This window comes from Oenanthe melanoleuca, chromosome 18 (assembly GCF_029582105.1).
Source record: "Oenanthe melanoleuca isolate GR-GAL-2019-014 chromosome 18, OMel1.0, whole genome shotgun sequence".
Classification (NCBI taxonomy): domain Eukaryota; kingdom Metazoa; phylum Chordata; class Aves; order Passeriformes; family Muscicapidae; genus Oenanthe; species Oenanthe melanoleuca.
Window position 1 is genome coordinate 3,673,346 of NC_079351.1, and position 22,715 is coordinate 3,696,060.

General features: G+C 41.4%; 1 protein-coding gene across 1 annotated transcript; it reads left to right on the plus strand.

Moving 5' to 3' along the window:
• The first annotated feature begins 845 nt into the window (after positions 1 to 845).
• Positions 846 to 10,862, plus strand: LOC130260401 (sterile alpha motif domain-containing protein 9-like). The gene is given in 9 exon segments (XM_056505778.1): positions 846 to 1,231; positions 4,950 to 5,105; positions 5,559 to 5,603; positions 6,130 to 8,883; positions 8,886 to 9,045; positions 9,047 to 9,110; positions 9,112 to 9,492; positions 9,494 to 9,553; positions 9,555 to 10,862. Coding segments are annotated over 7 exon segments (3,708 nt in total). The 5' UTR covers positions 846 to 1,231; positions 4,950 to 5,105; positions 5,559 to 5,599; the 3' UTR covers positions 9,840 to 10,862.
• Positions 10,863 to 22,715: the final 11,853 nt, after the last annotated feature.

Below are 22,715 nucleotides of genomic sequence, written 5' to 3' on the forward strand. Positions count from 1 at the left end.
GTGCCCAGGGAACCCAGCAGGCCTGGTGCAGGCAGAGCTGTCAGAACGGAGCACGGAAGGGGCCAAGGCCGCAGCAGCCCCGTCCTGCCTCCCTCGGGAAGGGACACTTGCCTGGATTTTGAGCCTGCTCAAACCATTCCTTGCCTGCTGATGCAACAGGATGCAGGAGTTGCTCAAGGCGGGAGGGAGCACCGAGCCTCCCTGAAGGAATAGGAGCGAGGAGTGAGAAGGTAGGTCATATAGAAGGCAATAAATGAGGTGGATGTGAATGTTTAAAATACAAAAGAACTGTATGCCAGACCCATTCCTGACACTTAGCTGGTTTGGTGGGGCTAAGGCTACCGCCGACCCCCGGTGAGTACAAGGACATAGGGGAAAGTCACAGGACCGGAAAGGAAGACACGAACTGGAGTTTCCAAGAAGGAAGTTACAGGATATCCTGATTTCAGTTCTTATACCTCAGATACCGAATTACAACATACTGGATTCTAACAGCTGGATTCTAACAGCAAAGAGGGTGGAGACTTAGCTCACCACGAATGTTTGTCTAAAGCAATTTCCCAGTTGCGGTTAGTGTTTGTGTTACTCCAGCTTTCAGTTTCATAATCTGGATAATGGTTGCTTCTGATATTGGTTGCTTCCAAAGCCCTCCCTATGTTGTTCCAAGTTAGTTTCTCCCGAAGTTGTTTCCACTTTTCATGTAAGCCGCTCCCCTTTCTCCTCCCCTTCGCTCTCACTGGAATGGGCTCTGTAAACCACTCCCCTCACTCCTGCCCCAAGGTTATCCCATTGGCTGGCTGTTTGTACCCACCCACTCCTATATAAACACCGCGCACGCGGCTCTCTTCCTTTTCACTTCCGGACCTCTGGGTTGAGAAACGCTGTGGAATATCGGAGAGCTTCGGTAAAGCTAATCACACTGTAGAGCCGCTCCTGAAGTTCAGCTCCTGGTGAATTTATCCTGGAGTTGTTCCACACACCTTAGCGTGGCTGCTGGTATTCTAGAAGAGCCAGCTAAAGACTCCAGTGGTTGCATCATTTTTGCTTTTTTATTTCCGGACTAAATTTCAAGAGATCTGCAGGAGCTGCAGAACACCCACAGTGCTCAGACTGCTGCCCGTGCAGAGCCTGGCATCACAGGTGTTGGAGCATCTTCCCTCCCTTCCTCCTACGGAAACTCTCCCTGCAGGCAGAAGCACTGGGGCACTCGGCCATCCGCGGGCTCTGTAAGGTAAGCCCTGGTGCGCTGCGGGGTCATTCTCAGCCTGGCAGGTTTAAGGATACTACTGGTAGCAGGTTTAAGGATAAGTGAGGATGTCCCTCCACTGCCACCCGAGCGGGGTAGGAGCTGCTGGGCAGCACTCCACAGGCTGCCCGAGCAGCTCGGAGGGTGGGAGCGGGGCTCAGACAGCTCTGCCCGCACCCCCGCAGCTGCACCCCGTCCCTGCCCACGCGTGCAGCTCGGAGCACCCAGAGCCCACTGCATCAAAAGCCACTGCCAGCAACGACTGCTCCCAGAACCAGGAGGGGTCGGGGCCCCGTGGGCCCCTCCAGCTCTTCTCCTCCAGCCCTGACCCCGCTCTGTTCAGCCTCTGTTCCAGTTTCCATTTCCTAGTGTGTTGGTTATGCATTGAAGGCACCTGAGGGGAGGGCACACTCAGATGTTTTTGTTCATGAGAACTTTTTTTGAGTTGATAGGACAAATTGGAGGCTGGTTTGGTTGTTGACAGCCTGAGAAACCAATGGGAAAAGTTAGTTTGTTCTGTGAATACACATCTTGAAGCAGGTAAATGCTGGGAAATGTGTTTTTCATTTCCAGCCTCTGACAAGGTAACACCGACCTGGCCTGCTCCTAATTCTATCTCACAACAAAAAATAAGTATATTAAAATTGGCAAACCTAAACTATAACATTTATTAGTGCATTACCCAGAAAAGTCAAACTAAACCAAGACACCCACCAAGGCTCTTTGCTCTCAAGCGTTTCCTGATGTCCACTGTCACAGCAACCTGGGGTAGAGAGACAAGCGCAGGACGGGATTCACCGCAGGCTAACCCACGGTACAAGCCCAGCCCTGGGAGGTCGCCAAAGGCACCAAAAGATCAGTATTTCAGGGACATTTTTAGTCCCCTTTCTCGGGGAAGGCTGCACCAAGTATCAGAGGAAATCCGTCTCCCACCATTTTCATAACCAGTCTGTTTGCACTTATTGTGAGGGATGCCTTACACCTACAGCACATCAGGGTAGTCCCATAACAGGCTCCCCCCTCAGAGCCACCTGCTCACGGCAAAGCTCCAGCCATGCTTCAGCCACAGCTTCCACACGGCTGGCCAGGGCCACTGCGGAGGACTGAGGTGATGGTGACAGCAGCCCAGGTGTGAGAGGGATGGAGGAGGGACTCACCCGCTCAGTGTGTGGGTCACGGTGCTCAGCTGGGTGCTCGGAGGTAGCGGGCTGAAGCAGGAGGGCAGCAGTGCGGTGTCCAATAGCAGAGAACGTGGCTCTCGGTATTGGGATGGCGGGGGTGTTGGTAGGTAGCAGCACTGGCTGTCTTCCTCTGACTCTAGCAGTGAGCAAGAGAGAGAGCAAGCAGCTGCCCCCACCTCCTTTACCTGCCCCTCTGTCTCATGGTGTTTGACCTCTTCCCTGCCCCCGACCCTGCAAGAGAAACTTCCAAAAAAACCAAAGGGACAGGGAGTCTCTTCCTGTGTAGCCAACAAGTCTCTTAACATAACAATGGGGAAAATTCTACAGAGAGAATAAAAAGGGAAAAACAAAAAAAAACCCCCAACATTATCCACCCCAAACTTTTCCCATAGTGACATGCTACATCAAATTCAAACCTTTAAATTATATACATACATGCAGTTACAGACAGAGGCACAGTATCATACGTAGTTCACCCTAAAACAAGGGTGGAGCCTCACCCTTTTCCAGTTCAGCCTGGATCAGTCCATGGCAGATGGTGTTTCCACCCCTGGGGCAGTCGGTCCCAGGTGTACTGCACACCCCTCCAGGTGAAAGCAAACTGAGGTCTGTACTCTGCTGTCAGAGGAATGCAGAAAAATGCATTGGCAATGTCAGTGGTGGCTTACCACCTTGCTGCCTTGGACTCCAGCTCGTACTGGAGTTCCAGCATGTCTGGCACAGCAGCGCTCAGTGGTGGAGTCACTTCATTCAATGCACGATAGTCCACAGTCAGTCTCCATTCTTTATCAGACTTGCACACAGGCCAGATGGGACTGTTGAAGGGTGAGTGGGTTTTGCTGACCACCCCTTGGCTCTCCAGCTCATGGATCATCTTATGAATGGGGATCACAGCATCTCGATTTGTCCGATAACTGCTGGTGGTGTACCGTCAAGTGAGCGAGTGAGCAAGCAGCTGCCCCCACCTCCTTTACCTGTTCCCCCCAGTCTCGCAGTGTTTTCCCTCTTCCCCCTGCCCCACCCTGCGAGAGACACTTCCAAAAACCCAAAGGGACAGGGAATCTCTTCCCTCCCTGTCACTAGCCATCTGTGCTACAGTGTAGCCAACAAGTCTCCTAACATAACAATGGGGAAAATTCTACAGAGAGGAAAAAAGAAAAGAAAACAAAAAAACCAACTCCCAACAATGATCTTTACAGTTCACTTCAGGGAGAGGAGTTCTTTCTTCTTTGGCTGTAGGGATTTTTTTCCAAGAGACTCTCGTGCCTTTACTTTTCACTAATAGCAGCCATCCGGGAATCTGCAATCATGAAACTCCTATCTTCACAGCCTTCCCAGAGCTGTGCTTGTGGACCATGTCAAACTTATGGGGTATTACTTCTAAGGATGAGCTATTCAAAAGACAAAGTTCTCTTCATCTCTCTTTTTCTTTGTTCATAATTTATCCTCAGGAACGGTGATCTACTTTTTCCCTCAGGGCAAAGGATTTGCAGAACTCTTCAGCCCCCCCTAAGTCTTTTTCATGTTTTATGGGAATTTTTAGTGTAGTACAGTCAATTTTTATAGATTACAAAAGGATTTTTTCAGCCAACCTTTACAGTGCCTCCTCATTCTCCTTCCATCTAAAAACTGAGCTTTTGTTTCACTGACTTTGGTGTATCCTCTCTATTTTTGCCTTTCACTCAAGAGAAGATAGAAGGTCTGCAAATCTTATTTGAGCATTGGAAAGGTTGGAAATCTTAAACGGAAGTTGCAGGGGCTGGGCCAGGCCATGCTGGAGCTGTGTTAGGATCTCAGGCTGCCCAGGCCGTATGGGAATGGGGGGCCGGATGAAAATGGCAAAGTCCAGCTGGGGGAAAAAAATGGTGACAAACGTCTGACTTCACGGCTGCCCTCCGGCACTGACCGCACCCACCACCTGCCACGGGCCAGGGGTCTTCCTTCCACCTTGCCCAGCAAGCAAAGGTGTGGGGGGGCTCTGTCAGAATGGAGCCCAACTGCCTCCCCCAAGGCCACGTGGGTGGCTGTGCAGGCTTGGCCACCCCACGGCTCCTTTGAGCCAGCGGCAAGGCAGGGCTGGAAGAAGGGTTAGGATCTTAGCAACGGGCTTCTCTCCACCCTGGCCATCAAGGCCCGTGGTTAAAAACGGGGCCCAGCAGCCTCCTGAGCCCACCCTTGCTCAGACCAGGCCGCATGGGAGAGGGGAGAGGGCCCAGGCCAGGTCGGTGTTACTTTGTGAAAGCCTAGAAATGAAAGAGGTCTTTTCAGATCTTGCTTCAAAACGTGATACACAGAGCAAACTAACTTCTCTAATCAGGCTGTCAACAACTAAACTAGGCTCCAACTGGTCCTATTAATTCACAGAGGAAGTTACGGAGAAAAACATCCAAGTGTGTCCTCCCCCCTAGGTGTCTTCAGTGTATAACCAGCACATTGGGCCATGGATGGTTACTGCTGAGTGTAAATATCTCGTATCTCTGCTGTCACACTGAGCAGGTGTATTTAACCCATTCCTCCTGCAGCAAAGAACAGGCTGTTCCTGCTGCCACCCATCTCTGAACCCCTGGAATGGAGGATGGGCACAGGAACGATGCCACAATTCAGGCAAGGACACCCCACTAAACAGAAAACCTTCTTCTGGGTTCGGCAGTGAGTCGAACTGCTCCTTGGAAATTTTGGTAAGCACCAAAACAGATGTGGTAGAAGGGAAGGAGCAGGGGGGGAGAGTGTACCCACCAAAGAACGGAGGGGGAAAAGTGAGTATGAAGGAACAAAAGGCAGGAAAAGTGAGAAAAAGCAATAAGAAGTAAGAGATAGAACCTGGGGGATACAGTAGTGAGGGGCCTCCTTTTCTCCAACAGAAGGAACTGTTGGGCTCAGCTGTCAGCACAAGCTTCTCCAGCGACCCCTTATTTCTTTCACAACCATGTGTGTCAGAGGCAGGAGCAGCTGCCTTCACACAGGCACACAGAAGCAGCTTAGCTGACAAGAACAGGCATTTAGAGGTACAGAAATGACCTTGGACCAAAAAGGTGGGGAGGAAATTGGGAAAATAGAATTCCAAAGTCAGACTGAACTATCACAGGAATGTGAACTGTAAATCTGAAGACTTCCTTTTCCCCCCTCTCTAGGGTTTAGTTCATTAACAACAGGATTTCCCTCACCAAAGAGAATGGGTATGTATTGCTTTCAGAAAATTTCTACTTTGCGTGTAGCAATTTGCTTTTTAATATCTGCATTCGAAGGAGTCATCTCTAGTGGGGAACTAATCAGTACTTCTATCATCATCTTAGGGTTTGTATTGATGGTATCCTCATTTAGCAGAAAATAATCTGACTCAAGTGGGTACATGATCTACCTAAACCTGTCCAGTTTAGGGACAGGGAATCCAGCCCTGTCAATTCCCATCAACCTTATCACATCATTCCCTGCAAAAAACATTTTGGGTTATTTCCTTGACTCCTTTTGAGGATCATTTCCAAATCTCCTTCCTACTTTCCTGCTTTGCTGATTTATTAGTCTTTCCCCATTGTTTACAACTGCTTCTGATAAAGATTATGGATACTTTGTCATCAGAACTGACTTATGTGAGAAGTTAAGACCTGCTCTCTCACTCACAGTGACTGGTAGAAAGAAAATAATCTAACAGTGTGACCAAACAAACATTAGTTTATATTAATAATACATGATTTTAACTTCTAGATTACAAAACATTACCTATGGATGAATGGGATGAGAACCATGTCAAATGTTGGCTGGAATCTATTGGAATCAAGAAGGAGTATGTAGATAAACTATATGCAAAAGAAGTGACTGGTCCAGCACTGAAGGACCTGGATGAGTCTTCCCTTAAAAACATAGGAATGAAGAAAGACCAAATCAATACCTTAATTCAAAAGAGAAATGAACTTCTGCAGCCCCAGAACAATGCACAGCAAGCTGATGGCTCCAGCAGTAAAACATCCAACAGGACCGATGCACAAACAGGCCCAGCCAGAGCCAGCAATGCCCCTGCTCAGGGCACAGCCAGTAGAGGCTGCTCTGGTGCTGTGGGTACAACCAGCAGCGAGAACACAGCTCCTACTTCTGGTAAGAAGCAAAAAGGCAGCAAGAAATCCCAGCTTCAAAGTGCTGATGAAGCTTTAGAACTTAGAAACTGTCGGCCATTTAGAAGTCAGGATATTGATTTCAAATATGTGAAAGACACAGTTCTTGCTCCAGAATCAGGAGTCAGTGATTTAATCATGCCTTGCCATGAATACAAATCTTTTGCCATTGCTGCAGAACTGAACAGAGATCAACTGCAATCAAAATTTGCCTCTGAAGTGATACGTTTTGCTTCAGCCTGCATGAACATTCGAACAAATGGCACCATCCATTTTGGTGTCATGGACAGTGTGGAGGACAACGCCTGGAAACATGGACAGATCGTTGGCGTGAAGGTCAAAAACCGAGAAGACTTTGTTGATGCATTGGATTATATAGACAGGTGCTTTTGCAATAATTTACAAGAAATTGCATGGAAATGTATTCACCCACCTGTGTTTGTTGAAGTGATTTCGAAAGACTCTCAGGAACAAAGATTTGTAGTGGAGGTTGACATTGAACCAACATACAGCTTGGTAAAGAACAATTGTTTTGAAGTTTATTTGCCCAAATACAACGAAAGCAGTCGGAAGGTGATCCTGACCAAAGAACCAGCTCTCTACCAGAGATTAGGGGCAAAGTCTGAACCTGTGCAGCGCAACAATCTTCTTGCTTTCATTCAAGCTATGCAAGACAGGGATGCTCAGAGAGAGAGAGCTGAGCTCTCCAGCACACAAGTACCTACAGAAATACCTCAAGATTTAGGAAGAAAGTTATCAATTCTATTGAATGATGGCAAAAGCTACATGGATGATTCTCTACGGTACATCCTTGTCACAAACAGATGTGAACAGGATAATCTGAACCACATCAACTTTTTAATGCACCTGAACATTTTCTGTGTCTTTGACTTTGATGAAGATTCTAATGTGTCAGGGCTGTACAGTAAATACAAAGAGCACCATGAAACAAGTTCTTATTTTTTACAGGATTTTTCCAAAGAAATTAAGACTGATAATTCTCCCTCTCAGAAATTGTTTCATCAGACCAGCTGGATATTCTGCAATGGGCGCAGTGACTTCCTTGGGGATGAAAAACCTTGCGATGAGAATACATGGATTAGAACCAAAAAAAAATACCTGAAGAAAGTAATTACTTGTATCTGTGAGGAAATTCTGCCGGAGGGCTCTTTCATTGTGCTTTTTCTATTGCTATCATCAGTGCAGAAACCACTTGTGGACACTTTTCAGGAATTCTATACAGAGATGAATGGCATGGAGTACATCATCTGCATTACAGAGTCCAGAGAAAATTACAGAAATTGGGCTAATCTACTTCAGGTGTCCTGCGGCATTGAGACACTAGAACAACGCAGCATTGTGGGTATGAAGCTCAGTCATGTAGATGCCACCATCCAATCAATGCTGCCTTCTACAGCCCAACCCAGACACCTGCCAGCTTCTACTGGAGGCGTGTGTACACTTCCCTTGCGGGAAGAAGAGAAACTGTACTCCCTAGAGATCCTTTGTGCTGACCAATGTGATGGTATGAACTTAAATAATTGGACTGAAAAACAAAAACTAAAAATAGAACAAAATTTTTACCGCGGGAGAAAAATCATGTGGGAAAACTTGTGGCTTGCTGATAAAAAACTCTGTGGGGATATCATTGAACGTGAAGCATGCACGGAGGCAAGCAAACTTTTGGATGGCATTTTACGAGGATGTGGACAAAATTATTCTGTAGCTAAACTAAAGATATTTCACCATCCTGGGAGTGGTGGAAGCACAATAGCAAGGCAAGTTCTATGGAAAAACAGAAAGCGTTTTAGATGTGCTGTTATCAAGACCTCACATTCACCTTCAATTGTTTGTAAGCATGTGCTCGCCCTCAGAGACTATGAAGAAAGGGAGATCACTCACTGTTTTCCTGTGCTGCTCCTGATTGAAGATTATGAGGACGAGTACTTTGAAGAACTACAGATTGATTTAATGAAGGCTTTAGAAACCAGGAAAATGAATACCTGCAAGCCTTACTTCATCCTCATATGCTGCAGACGATACAATAACCCTGAAAGGCTTTGCAAGGCTTCGCCACTGGACACAGTTGCTGTCACTCACAATATGACAGAATCGGAAAACAATCTGTTCAACAATAAACTTAAAAAACTGCAGCAGAAATATGCCAAGCCAGAATTCATACTTATGTTTGTGCTGATGATTGATGAGTTCAATACTGAGCTTATGAAATATCTCACCACAGATTACATTCCTGAAGAAGCAAAAAGAACATTAGGAAGGCTTCACTCCCGCTTACAACGCTTGCTCCAAAACCTGTACATCGCTATGGAATGGATTCCAAGAGAACTAACTAATTCCAAACAAATAAAACCCAAGAGAAGGATGATGAAAATGATGATAAGGCAGAACTAATTTATAATCCCAAAAAATGGCTGAGAAGACAGTCAGCAGGATACTCTAAATTCTTCACCTCAGCATTACTTATGGCTGACAGCAGCAATGGTTCTGACACTCATGAGATGCATGATTATTTACTGAAGTGGTGGAGGAAATGTTACCAATATCCTGTCATTCTTAAACAGATAAGAAAGAGAACAGGTCACTTGAAAAGCTAGAAAGGATCTTTAGTTTCTGTTTGGAAAAACCACTAAGAAACAGTCTGGACGACAATGATTTGATTCATTTTATTTTACGCCACATCACATTAGCCTGCTTAGCACCAGGATCAGCCAGACTCTTTCCACTGCCAACTCTTCGTGAGCTCAGTCTAAGATTCATCAAAGAAAAAAGACAATTTCCAGCAAGTGCCTTTTTTTTGCTCACCTTGCTATACTGGCCAGATGAGGCATTAGACAAAGAGCCTAATGCCGAAAAAGATGAAATTTTAACTTCAGCCCTTCAAACCCTGAAATGTTTATATGACATTAAAATGAAAGATGTTCCTACCAGAAAGATAAAATCTACACCCCTCTTTTTTTTTGGGAAAAGGTTATGGCTTAAGTAAGATTGTGCACAAAATGACAAATTGATGGTGGGTCCTTGGATGAGAAGAGAATGAAGTGGCTGCATGGAACTGTATGGAATATTTCCATAATTTGTGATAATCTCAAAAGAGTTTCTGGCTGGACCAAGGACAGAAATTTATTTATACGTGGTCACGTGAAGGAGCTCCGTATCTTGCCACTCCATCCTGAATCAGCGCCTGCTGGAAATGAAAATGTGACCTTTTATTTAGGCTTTTCATTTAGTGGCCTTGTTGCTTTCAATATTGAGGTTGGAAACGATCCAGCCATCAGAAGAATGTAAGATATGTAGTACAGTACTGTATGCACATGCTCTAGAGGGTACTGCATTGGAAGTGTCCAGTCTAACATTCAAAACTGATAGTGGACCGCTCTGGGTAACTACCAGGCAATAAGAAAATCAGAATCAACAACTATAATAGTGACCAAATAACTAAAATATTTTGAAATTAGTAAAGTGAACTTTGAGCCAAGCCTTTGATAGTTTTGGAATGACAGAAAGCAAGATTTCAAACCAAAGACAGCAATCAATCCCTTTCTTCTTACTCTGTAGATAAGGATTTGAAATTAATTTCTGGGTAGTCTTAATCAGTAAGAGAATCTAGTGTAACTACATTTTGCTTCCTGAATCAGCAACAGAAAAGTCAACTCACATAACGTACACTGCTCTCCAACATGCACCATATATGAAATTATTACCAACTGCAAAGCCACCATCAGTATGGAAGCAATTTTAAAGCTGACTTTGCAGTAAGGACTGATAAAACCCAGGTGTCAAAATCTGCCTAACTCCTACACTGTTTCTGTCCTAGGTTACAATGTAAAAATAAGCCCAAAAGTACGTATTCTATCACCATCTGCTGACACCAGGTGAGGCAGTGATTATCTCTCTGGGATATATCCTCTAATGGGCCGTGAAAAAAACATTTTCTTTCTCTTTCCCATGACCTATCTGTCCCCCAGGAAGATACCTGCTGTGAATGGGCCATTGAGTCCCACTGCATGACTGATAAAATTACATCATCCCATTGGGAGATGCTCCACCCAGGGGGAGGAGCCAAACATTTCCTACCTAGATAAAAACTGAGATTTGGAACACCTAGGCAGCCCTTACTCACTGGTTTCCAGAAGACAAGAGCTACCAGACCTTTCTACAGGATCACTAATTCAACAAGACCACTTCATCTAGACTACTACCACCACCTTAACTAGCGGGGTGTCAGGCTGTATTCTGACTATGTCAGTGGCTTTTCTTTTGTACTATTACACGTATTTTTTCTATTTTCCTATTAAATTGTATTTCTGACTTGGAGTCTCTCACTGGTTTTGCTTTCAAAACCATTACACCTTCTCTGTGTAAATATTACCTAACTAGCCATACCTGTGTCTGGGGTGGGGTGCAGTCATGGGTGACATAAATGATTATTTGTAAGCACTTACGAGTTCATAGTTCAAACAATTCCTGCACTTGCTGAAATGACTTTGCATTATCATCCAAGGAATGCCACAGAACACAGAACTCAAATTTGTCTAGAGTATATATTCATAATTTGAAAAATGCAAAGGAGTTTGTGCTGTGTTTGCAACAACCATGTCATCACATTCAGCTTCTAATAACAAAAGTGTGCGTTGTTAAGAGTTTCACACTGTTTGATAGAAGATACTGTGACTAAAATTGCCAAAAACTCCTGTAGTATAACTTGTTTTAATCTAGTATCATTTTGAAGGATTATAATTTCTAGATGAGATTTATTACCCTACCTGAGGATTTACTTCCAACAGTAGCTAGGTATGATTTGCTTTTCAAACAGCAGCCAAGATCAGGGCACAGCCAAAAATTATAAAACAAACTGCAGGCCATGGTGAATTCAGAAGGAAGAATGAACATTATTGTCTAGTCCAAGCCTTCACATTCTGGCCTCAGCAGAAATAATTGCCAGATGAGAGCTGGATGGCCAGAGATATCCCCCTGCTCCCCAGCCCTGGCACAGGGGACAGGAGTTATGTTTGAGAAGGAAACCGGGCAAAGGCAGCTTCCCCAAGTCTAGCCAGGGGCATTGGGATAGCTTCAACCCAGAGCAGAAACAGGACATAAACTTACTGGAAAGTAAGTTTCATGGGAGTGAAAAGCAAAGGAATGACTGCTCACCAGATACAGAACCTGCTCAAATGCTGTGGCAGAAGTACAGATTTATTTTTGAAAAGGAACTGTTACCGTGATGAAAAATTACAGCCAGCTTGGCTAAGAGGGTCTGTCTTGTAACTTGTTCTCTGCCTACACACACCCAACTCAGTTGTGCAGACAGCAGTACTTTGCCTTGTAGCCCAGACTACTGCAGAAGCTTGAGTCTTGTTGCTGAGGTGTAAACAGGGGTCTTGCTTTTCAAATATGCCCCCTTCTACCTTTCAAGAAATTAAAAGTTTAGATTCAAACTCCTTAGTTCACTCCCCTCAGAAAAAAACCCAAAAATATGAAAAAACCCAAAAAAACCCCCAAACAACAACAAAAACCAAACAAATAAAAACCCCAAACCAAAAAAAAAAAAAAAAAAAAAAAAAAAAAAAAAAAAAAGGCAAGTTTTAGAGAAAAAGTGTAAACCTACAGATTAATTCTTGGGGTCACGTGTTGCAGGACCAGCTGAGGTTCACAGGGCAAGGGCAAGTACAGACCCACTCTTCCTACTTCCTACCAGTCATGTTCACATTGGCAGGGCTTCTTTAACCTGCAGGCAACATACAACTGCCTTTGCTCTAACCAGCTCTTAGTACAAAGCAGTTCCAAATGCCCATCAGATTTCACCAGAGCTCAAAGGGCCAGAGCACAAATGTCCATTAAGAGTTTCTGCACAGCAGCAGTGTTCCCTTGAAGGGTTCTCTACTGTACCTCCTTGTCACACATACCCCATTCAAATGCCTCCAATTAGTCCATGTGATAGCATTAAAACATCCATTTACCTTTCCTTTGCCACCTCTCAGAAATAAACTGTAAGTGAATAGTGGTAGCTAAATAAGACCAACCAGCCTAGCAGAGTAATCCATTCTCATTCTGTATACAGGAGGTGCAATGATACCCATCTCCCAAGCTACCTCATCTGGCATTTTGCTCAAAAAGGGTTTAGAACAGAGCACCTCCCAGCATGCCCATGCCACCAACTTCTATGAAAACACTGTTAGAAACTTTTCCTTCATTTTCTGACTCTTCCCATCTCAACAGCTTTGTACAGTATGCTTAGCAGCAGGACCTACAGCATCAACAGCAACAGGAAGTTACAGGTTAAGAATTAGGATTCACATGTTTGTCCCCACTTGAAGTCAGAGCTCACATAAATGAGTCTCTCTGCAGGTTACAGAGAATCAAGAAGCTGGTACTAAGTTATTCCAACCATAACATCTGCTGCAATAATAATTTAAATAGGTTTTCAAGAAGAGAAAAAAAAATACACAGAAACTGCGATTCACTTCTGTTTAATCAGAGACTGTTACAAAATGATCACGCATTACAGATGGCTTTTTGTGCAATGACCCATTCCTGAAGAACAGTTCAGAGAAGGTTCTCAGTGGATGCAAATTATGTTAGCTCCGTATTTTCTTTTAATCTTCTTTGGAAACTGAATGCTATAAAATTAAGCTTGTTATTGCTATTATTTGCATGCATTGAAGTGATGCACATACTTACCCGTCTCTCTTGAATTAAATTCAACACCAGTATTTTGCCACCACCTGCCTTTTAAAAAAGATTAGTAATCCCAGCCCTTTCATACCACTTCCCACAAAAGCAGTATCAAGTTACAGAAAAAAAAACCTTCACAACACACTAACTTCTGTGCTCATACTGCTATCAAGAGGGGACACTTCACTCGTGTGCCTAAAGGTCCTTTATGAAGGTACTAAAAACAGCTTGGAGTTGGTTCATTTTGGTTTGCTGCACAGTGACAACTCCTAAAGGGCAATAGGGAGTCAGCAAGGAGTCTAAGGAAATAGTGGGAAATGACAAACTGTTCCAAATATACAGTACCAGAACTGGAAGACTGGTGAACCACTTTACATCGGACAGCTGCTCTAATGGTGTGTCAAGCTGAGCTACAATTTAACACTGCTCACCTTGTAATCAAATTTCCAGTATTGTTTTAGTTTTATTTCAAAAGAAAATAAACTTTATTGTACCAAAAAGTACCGTAAGTAATTGCCATTTAAAGTTTCATAAAGAGATAATATTCTACCAGATTTCTACTATGATCTACCCTGGAGAAATGCACTTTTTTTAAAAGACACTATGGAACACACTCTGCCCTTTAGTTAACCCCACTGACTGCCAGGATGGTGTACAAGAGTGCAGGTCTGCATCCAACCACTGTCAAAACCAGGACTTGATAAGGTAACTGAGCAGCCAAAAACAGTTACTCACTCCAACTTAGTACTGAGCATTGCATTAAGTACCAGCTAGGGTGAACCACAGAGGGGGTAAGAAATATGGAAACATTCTGTTAACAGGGTAATGGGCCTCACAACAAGGTATTCCTTTTATTCTTGTACATCTGCAATTAAGATTAAGCAAATAGAGATAAAGCTAAATTATAAATATCAATGTATAACTTCCCTTTTTTTCCCCTTCCAGGAAGAAAATCCTATGCAACATTAGTCAGAAATTTGCCCATAGCTCACTGAAGACAAAGCAATTTAGTGTCAATTACCAAGAACTGATGTGGAGAAGATGGCAGGCAATGGGTTCCAAGTGTAATTATTCCAAAACCTGGGAAGACACAATTGCCTTGAAACTGTGTACGTTTTTATAATTAATTCTGCAGCACCCTTTAAGATTTCAGAACCCTAAGACAATTATGCTGGAGGTGGAGAGTCACTCAAACCCACTCTAGACCCCTCAGACAAGCTGGCAAAAAAAAAAAAAAAAGTGCCTGTTCAGCTACCACGTAACTTTGACCTCGCCAGTACTAAGTAATTATCCACCAGTGATGTCAAAAGCCCTCAAATTTAGAGTGTGACATCATGGCCTTAAAAAGTGAATTAAAGCACAGCCTTACAGCCCATCCAGCTCTGGATCTCTGCTTTGTGCTGCAGCACAGAGAAAGTTTTTATCTCTTCTGCTGATATGCAGAGATGAGATATACAAAGTCTAAATAGAAATAAATGTGTGCAGCCATTCCAGAGAAAGCTGCATTTTTTATCCAAAGGATAAACAAAGGATGTTTCCTATTTTAAGGTTTCTTAAGAATTTCTAAGAATACAGAAAGGACAGAATTAAAATAAGAGGCAATATCTGGAGTAAGATCAAACAGCTGGACAAAACCATGTTCATAGGTAGCCTCTGAAGTACTGAAATGAACTAACAAAAGTAATAATTAAAAAAGCATAGGCTTACTGGCCTAACAAAGTATATATCTGTGGGTAAGAAATGGTAATTAGCAACAGCTGAAGAAAATGGAAAAATTACAAACAGAAATGCTTAATCCCCAACAAAACAAAGGATCCTGCTGGTTTGCTGATAAAAAACAGCCTCATTAATAACTGGCATGTTAGCACAGTGATTTTGACACCCTTCATTAACATCAAAAGCTGCTTGTCAAGATTCTGTATTAAATTTTCCTTAAAGGTGCTTGCAGATATTTTTTACCTGTCCACAAGCACAGTTAAATCCATTACAGAACTTCTAAAAAAGTCTAGTCTTTTCACTCACTACTGGAATCAGTAGTAGGTAACAATCACATTTCAGAGACCAAAATTCCCCTCAGGTATTTAAGTGGTATCATTTGAACAAGTTATTTCAAATAGGAACATCAGGTACTTACAGATTAAACTAACCTGTACTGGCAGTTCTGTGGAATTTTTCTTCTCTACCAGTAAGTAGCAAATGCTGAAATTCTGCTGCTAGTTAACAGAAACACAAATTGTATTAAACCAAAGTGTTTAACCCATAATTTAGTTTTTTATTAAAAAAAAAACCAAAAAAAACAAAAAACAAAAAAAAAAAAACGAAAAAAAGCTGCCAATTACTGCAATTTGTTGCTTAAGAAAAGCATGTGAAGTAAAGGCAACTATGAAACTACTTTAAATTTGCCCTTCTGATTTTTCATACACAACCCGTAAGTTTAATCAGGTCACCTGTTGCCTAATAAAAACATAAAGGAGATTACAATACTTACATTGCCAGGTTCCTTCATTAAAGGCTTAAAGTGTGTTTTCTTAGTTTGGACTTTACAAGTAAAAGAGCAAAATATATTTTTTCCCACTTAAATTTATGAGAAAGAAGCTAAAGAATTTGGTGCAAGTAACTCAATGTAAAAAGAGAAAAGAAAAAGCTCTGTATGATGTCTTTATCTCAAAGCATTGCATAGTTTCCTAAGTTGGGAGATGTTGAAATAGCTTCCTTTGGTTGTACTGCATTCATTTCTGGAAATTCAAACTGCTGTCAGCCAAAACCAGTTATACATCTTGGCTATTAAGAGCAGGAGAAGTTAAAATTCTACAACCCATGTCCCGTTTCTGAATATGGTACCTGGGAATATGGTAGAGATTTACACAAAACTTAAGGAAAAAAAATTTAATATGTCAGAAGCTTGAACCTTGTATAAGACAGTTAGCTATTGGAGACACACTTTAACTGATAACAAGAGAATTTATAAGGAAGCTTTCAAGGTCCCAATGTCATGGTGCCTCTTTGCTTTTAGTTGTCATTGCCATTAAAATTCTACTATTTTATGAAAACTTTTTCACTGCTTTATAATCAAGGAAGAAAATCTAAGGTACGTTCAAGACAATTCAGTGCCATTAAAACAGTAGCGTTGCTGGTTGTCCCTACTGCACGAAAGTCCGTAAGAATTTAAGAGGTTCTTGTAAACTTGTTCAAAGGCAAGGGCCTCACTTATTCACAAGTGTCCAGGTATACAAATACCAAATCTCAAAATTACCCATACCAGGGACAGTCAAGTGACTCAGCAGGAGGCCAGGGACAAATGGCTTGAGGATAATACCCTGGATGCTGTAGTTCAGGACAGGATATGGCTGGCTGCCAAAGCAGCAGGCTCCAGTGCTCAGCCCCCTCAGCCACACCTTCACAAGACTGCAGTAAAACTGCATTTCCTGTAACAGAGCCTTACTGGGAATCCGTGCTCTGGCAATCAAGACTGCACTAAGCTGCTGCTTACAGTGTGCCAGAAACCTCTCACCAAATGTTTTTCACAACTCCAGAAAGAACCTTTATATACATTACAATTTACAAACACTTTGAGTCATATCTTTATCCCCTTAAACGGCTGTCCCAAAACTTTCTTTTCTCTAAACTACTTCCAACCTAGCCCAGCCATGACAGACAGAACAGCAGTCACAGGCAGCTGCATTCTTACAAAACCCAGTCACTACCACTGCTTCTGTGATCTGATAGATTGCAAGCATACAGATTTTTTTAGAAGCTCTTTGTGTGTGGTACATACTTTATTTACCACATGTTCAAGTTACTTTTCTTGTCTAACAGATCAGGGTGCAAATTTACCCAATTTAGCAGAGTATCAGTAATCCTATCTCCTTAAAAAAAGTTATGTGCCCCTACTTAAGCTTAAAAAAACTGAACTCCAAGACTCATTTTGTTAATCTGAAATAATGCCACCTTTAGTAAAGAAATTTCACTAACAGCAAGATGTACAACTTCGTGATACACAAACTGCTGCAATGAGAGCTGCAATACTGGAATGTAACTAAAGAACACACTTCATCCCTCAAAATAAAGAGGCACTTGAAATTTGCCTATTTTTTATTTTGAGATTCGAAGAGAATCAGATACTTGAAGCAAGTACAAGCCCCACAATGTATTATTTTGAGTCAGTTTCCTTAAGACATTCTATGGAAATAAGAACTAAGCTAAATGCTCCTGTAAATTAAGCAAGTGAAAGAAATACTAATAGCAGTAGTCTATCTTGAAGTGTTGTTCTCATCATCACTGTTATCAGGGGGAGCATCACAATGAGAATTAGCAAAGCAAGACCACGCTCAATAACCACTCTGAAACAGTTAACATGGACATGTCCATTTTCCAGTAAGGGATTTGAGGGGGGGCCTTCTACAGGAAAAATGCAAAGGGCAGAGTACAAACAAGGGTATTAACAGCAATGTGCAATCTACTCTTCTAAAGTAATTACAACTCTATACTTGAATTAAAATTACTTGAAATCCTATTAGGGCTCACTATTTAGCAAAATCTTGAAGAAACAAAACGGAGTCTATGCTCATAAAAAAGTCTCACCACAAACTTAAAAAATATCTCAAAAAATTAAAAAAAAAAAAAAAAAAAAAAAAAAATCATCAAGACTCCCACATTTGTTTATTTACTATTTCACTGCTGATATGCTGCAAGACCTCCTTGGGCAAAACCTGCTGTTCTGAAGCTGAAGTTGTCTTCAAGCAACCTCAAGCATTCACAGACAATGGATCTGCAAAAGAATGAGCACCTTTTTCTTCACAAAGGGCAGAAATTTTTGCTAGTCACTGTGTGAACTATTTTCAAATAAAGCAGATTTTGAATAAGCAACACAATTTCACAAGATTTAAAAAAACAAGTTTTTCAACTCTTATTACTGTTGCAGTAGTCAAAATAATCTCAAATTTGATGAGAGATTGAGGAAAAGGTTCTCCCTGAAACTGGCAAACTGAAAAACCTGCAGCTTTGATTTCTCACTCTTCTGTGTTACCAACTTGGATCCTATGTCTTTGCAGGGCTCTACATTAATATTTGTTGAGGTGCAGCTCACACACGCAGCAGTATTAACATCTCAATCTTCTTCAAAGAAACCGTATTCTGTAATTTGGGCTACAAAATTTTATAGCAATTAACTTACTAGTTCAAACCTATTTTAAGCTTTTCAATAGATACACCTCAGAAAAGAAAACAATAATTGGTATTTACATGCCACCAATTCAGAGACTACACAAAATCAACACTAGCAAACCCAACAACAAATACAGCACAAATGCAATGCAGGGAAAGATGGGGAGGGGCAGTGTGGCTTAAGGACTACCTGAGCAGCCTCGAAGGAAATGCATTCCATTAAGAGAAAAGGTACCCACACATCTTAAAACATGTTCCCTCCCCTTAAGACTCTTAAAAACACAGTGATAACAAAAAGATAAATATTAATATAGAGCCCATCTACCAAAAGAGAATAAAAAACCTAAATTAAAATAAATTTAGGGGCCTTCACCAAACTTGCTGCAAGTTTGGGGACATAAATATCCAACAGCCATAAAGCTGTGAAAGCCCCCAGAATGAATAAAGTAAATCCCACTTGCCTCAGACTGAACAGGGCAACACTGAGACTCTGCCTCAGCCTGTCCTATGGCAGGGCTATAGGAAGAAGAAAAATTTAAATTTTAGAAAAAACATGACCCAATTAAGTGAAAGACATGCATTCAAAATTAACAGAATTCCAGTGATCAAGCAAACAAAAGAAAATTACTGCTATAGCACCTCTTTTGTTAGGCCCAAACAGTATTTTTTGTAGTTGGTAGCTATTTCTGAATTGGACAGCTTGTTTTGCTTTGTATCTTGATCAATGGAACGTCAGTCAGTTGTCTCGGGGCATTTTTCCCATAACTGATAGTATTTGTTGTACTAGTTCATGAGAAGTTGAGTTTAAGATTGCACCAGTCACTGAAAATGTCCACCCTTGTCTCAGTGTTCATGTAGAAACTAGACCAGTACAATTATTAAGACATTTACTAAGAAGTGTCATTAGTTAAATTTTAAATTGTGGCCCCAGCTCATGGATTAGTATATCAGTCTCAATTTAACTGAAGGTGATAATGCCCTTCTTGCTGCTCATAAAACAGAAGTAATCTTTGTATTTTAGCTTTCATCTTGTATCCAGAATTCTTTGATTCGTATAAAATAACTGTAGGTTATCTATCCCATTCAATTCCATCCAGGTTTTAAGAGAGTAAGTTATCCAGTTCTGTGTCAGTACTGCTCAAGAGCTCCACAGACTAAAATACTGGCAGAAACCATAGAAGGCAGATGCAGCTGAATTTGTTTCTAGAAGCTTGTTTACACTGTCTCATGCATGCACAGAGCGAGGAAGAGTTATCCATTGTTATTAAATAAACAGCCCAGCCTCAAATTGATTATCAGCACCTAAAATATCATCTGTGGAAGAAAAAAAAAAGTAATCCAAAGGTTTCAGAAGACATTTTCAACCTACATATGCCAGCGAAAGGTTTTTAAAGCAACTTTCCAATGGCAGAAGGTTATTCTAATGGCAGTCTGGAAGAGTATATAAAGACTTCTAAAAAACTAACCCAGGCTTTTCCAAGGTTCTTCCATTTTGCCCTAAAGATCATTATTATGATTATGAGATATGTTTATTATGATATTGTGAGACCATGCATAAAATAATTGAGAACCTTCTACACAATCCTAGATGCTATAAATACTGGAATATTTTTTTGTTAAATCTATTTACCCATCTGCGTCTGAAATTTTCTTGTAGCCTAATCTTTTGTATTCAACATTTGCATTATATTGTAATTTCAAGACTGGTCAAAATGCACTTGCAAGTGTGAATTTTACTGCAAGATCTGCCATGGCAAATTTGGGCAACAACTGAAAAACAAAGCTTCTGCCGATGTAATTACATCACTAGAGTCCTGCAACAGCTATAAAACATATGCTTCTCTGTAATCATAAAGGCTTCTGCAATCTCTTTCCAGGAAGAGATTAACTAAAGCAAAACCCTGTTTTCATGGCTGCATTACATCAGGGATTTTGCTGGCAGAGCTATGCCGATTACACTTGGTACTATAAACCAAGTTTGTCCTTATACAAGCAACTATTACATTCAAAGTAGTTTTACTGTTTTTGAGTAAATGCACCATAAATCCAACTCTCTGAACATTAAGAAGCAGTATCCAAAGAAATGAAGGCAGGGACCAACAGACAAAGGCACTGAAACACCTGCCTGTTTACAGAAGAATCACACAAGAGACAAGAGTAACTGAACACTAAAGGCAGCCACATCACAGCTCTTATTGCACAGGAATGACAGGACCAGGAAAGTATCCACGTGAAAATCATGGAAAAATTGTTCACCTGCTTGTATGCAAGTACCAATGAAATATATGTGGCAGCACTTACTCAAGGATTTTCATAACATTACTACAAATGAAAGATTATTTTCAGATGCATTCAAGCTTGAAGTCTATGCAGTATTAGCTACATAATGGTATCATTATCAGAATGAGACATTCACCATTTAAAAGAGTGAAACTTAATTAATACAACTTGCAGAATATGCTGAGTTAACAGTGCATGCAATAAGGTTTTATCCCAGGAAAAGCAGGGGTCTGAAAACATATAGAAAATTACAGAAAGACACCAAATGAAGAAGGAATTTACTTGACTGGGGCAGAAGGGCAAAGCATCCTTAGAGCAGCAATATGATCCTCAGAAAAAGCAAGAAGTTTTATAGTTTTACAAGCAGTAGTTAAGATCACTTTATAATGTACTAATTTTATGAGACATCATAAGACATAAGACATCATAAAAACTTCTTCAGTGTTTTGTAATTATCCTAATTAGGTAAACAGAAGAAAACCAGAATATAAAAGTATTGCCTCAGCAAAACAAGTTTTATCTGTTAGACTTATGCCTAAAGCAAGATGAAGGGCTAACAAAAAAATTGACATCAAGGCCCACTCAGCACATTTGCAAGCCAAATACTGCACATCTGACAGGTGATCAGTAGATACCAGTGATTAGAGAGAACTGCTTCTCAACAGAGGCTTGGAGTTATGGTCTTAAACTGCCAAACACTTCATGTCTGGCAATTCTTAATGGTTAAAGTAAGGCCATTCAGCTGTAACTAGGTTGCACTGAACGCTCTAGTGCTTTTGAGACTTTCTGTGACCACAGGTCAGAAGCTGAGACACTGCAGTATTTTAGCTGTACTGTATTTTTCACTTTTAAGAGACAGTAAGAATGAAGCCACATGAAGTACTTTAGTGAAGCTAAAAAACGGCAAGACTTCCAGGAAACAGAGCCATAATGCTCAGTATTATAATTAAGTGAGAAACTTCCATCATCTACAAAAACATCTATGAATGACACAAAAATGCTGATGATCCTTCTAACCCTATCCTAAAGAAGAGATATCCCCATTAATTAAGCTGCAAAGGCTTGAGGCTGGCACATGTATTTAAGGTTGACCTGCAAATGAAAAATTCACCATTCTTTTCCCTGTTGAGAAGAGGCTGGAGAGGTTCTTACTTCTCTCCCCTTCAAAAACTCTCCCTCTACATTCTCATCAGAGTTATAACACAGGAACACATGATGTCAGATTTAATTACAACCTTAAGAGGAACTTGTTGCTCTACTCTTACAAACAGAGAAATGGCTAATTCTTAGAGAGACCTCTTTGGGATAAAAAAAATCTCTTACTCCAGAAACTTTCACTGAAAGGCTCAAGAAATCTCAGACAACATCTGATCACAGCACACAACAGATGGTTACAGATGATTCACCTTTCAGAGACTGCCAAAATACAAAATTCTGAACATTTAAAGTAAAAACACAGCATGTAACATATTACTCTTGCCTGCTTTGACTCTTCTATGCATTAAGAGGGTTAAGCTACTATTTCTCTTTTGCAGGTCAACTTCAATACATCAATTGGAAGTCACTCACCCATGTGCCATGCACCTAAGCTTCTAGAAATCTTCACCTAAAAGGCTCCTAAAACTCACCTCCATTTGCACATTAAAAAGCATCAGTTGCAGAGTGAACTAATGGGACATACCTTGGCACTAGGATGTATCTCAGAGCACTTTCACATCCTACAAGCAAGTGCCAGGACTAGAAATCATTTAAAATTTATTGAGGACAAGAAAGCACAAATAAAGAAACATATGCATTAAGAGACGTTACAACCAAGAGTTAGGATGTGCCTCCTGCAGCCTCAGTTTTGAGGAGTCAGTTAATAAGTGTACAGGTCTTTGTCTACTCAGACATACAGCTAAGGAGTGATACTTTTAGAACAAGGAATTCAGACTTTATCAAAACAGCACCAATAATTGTGTTCATTACACCAATGGCCACCATGGCATGCATCTGTACAAACCTTTCAGGCAGTTGTCCACAGCTGGTCACGAATAAAAAGGCATA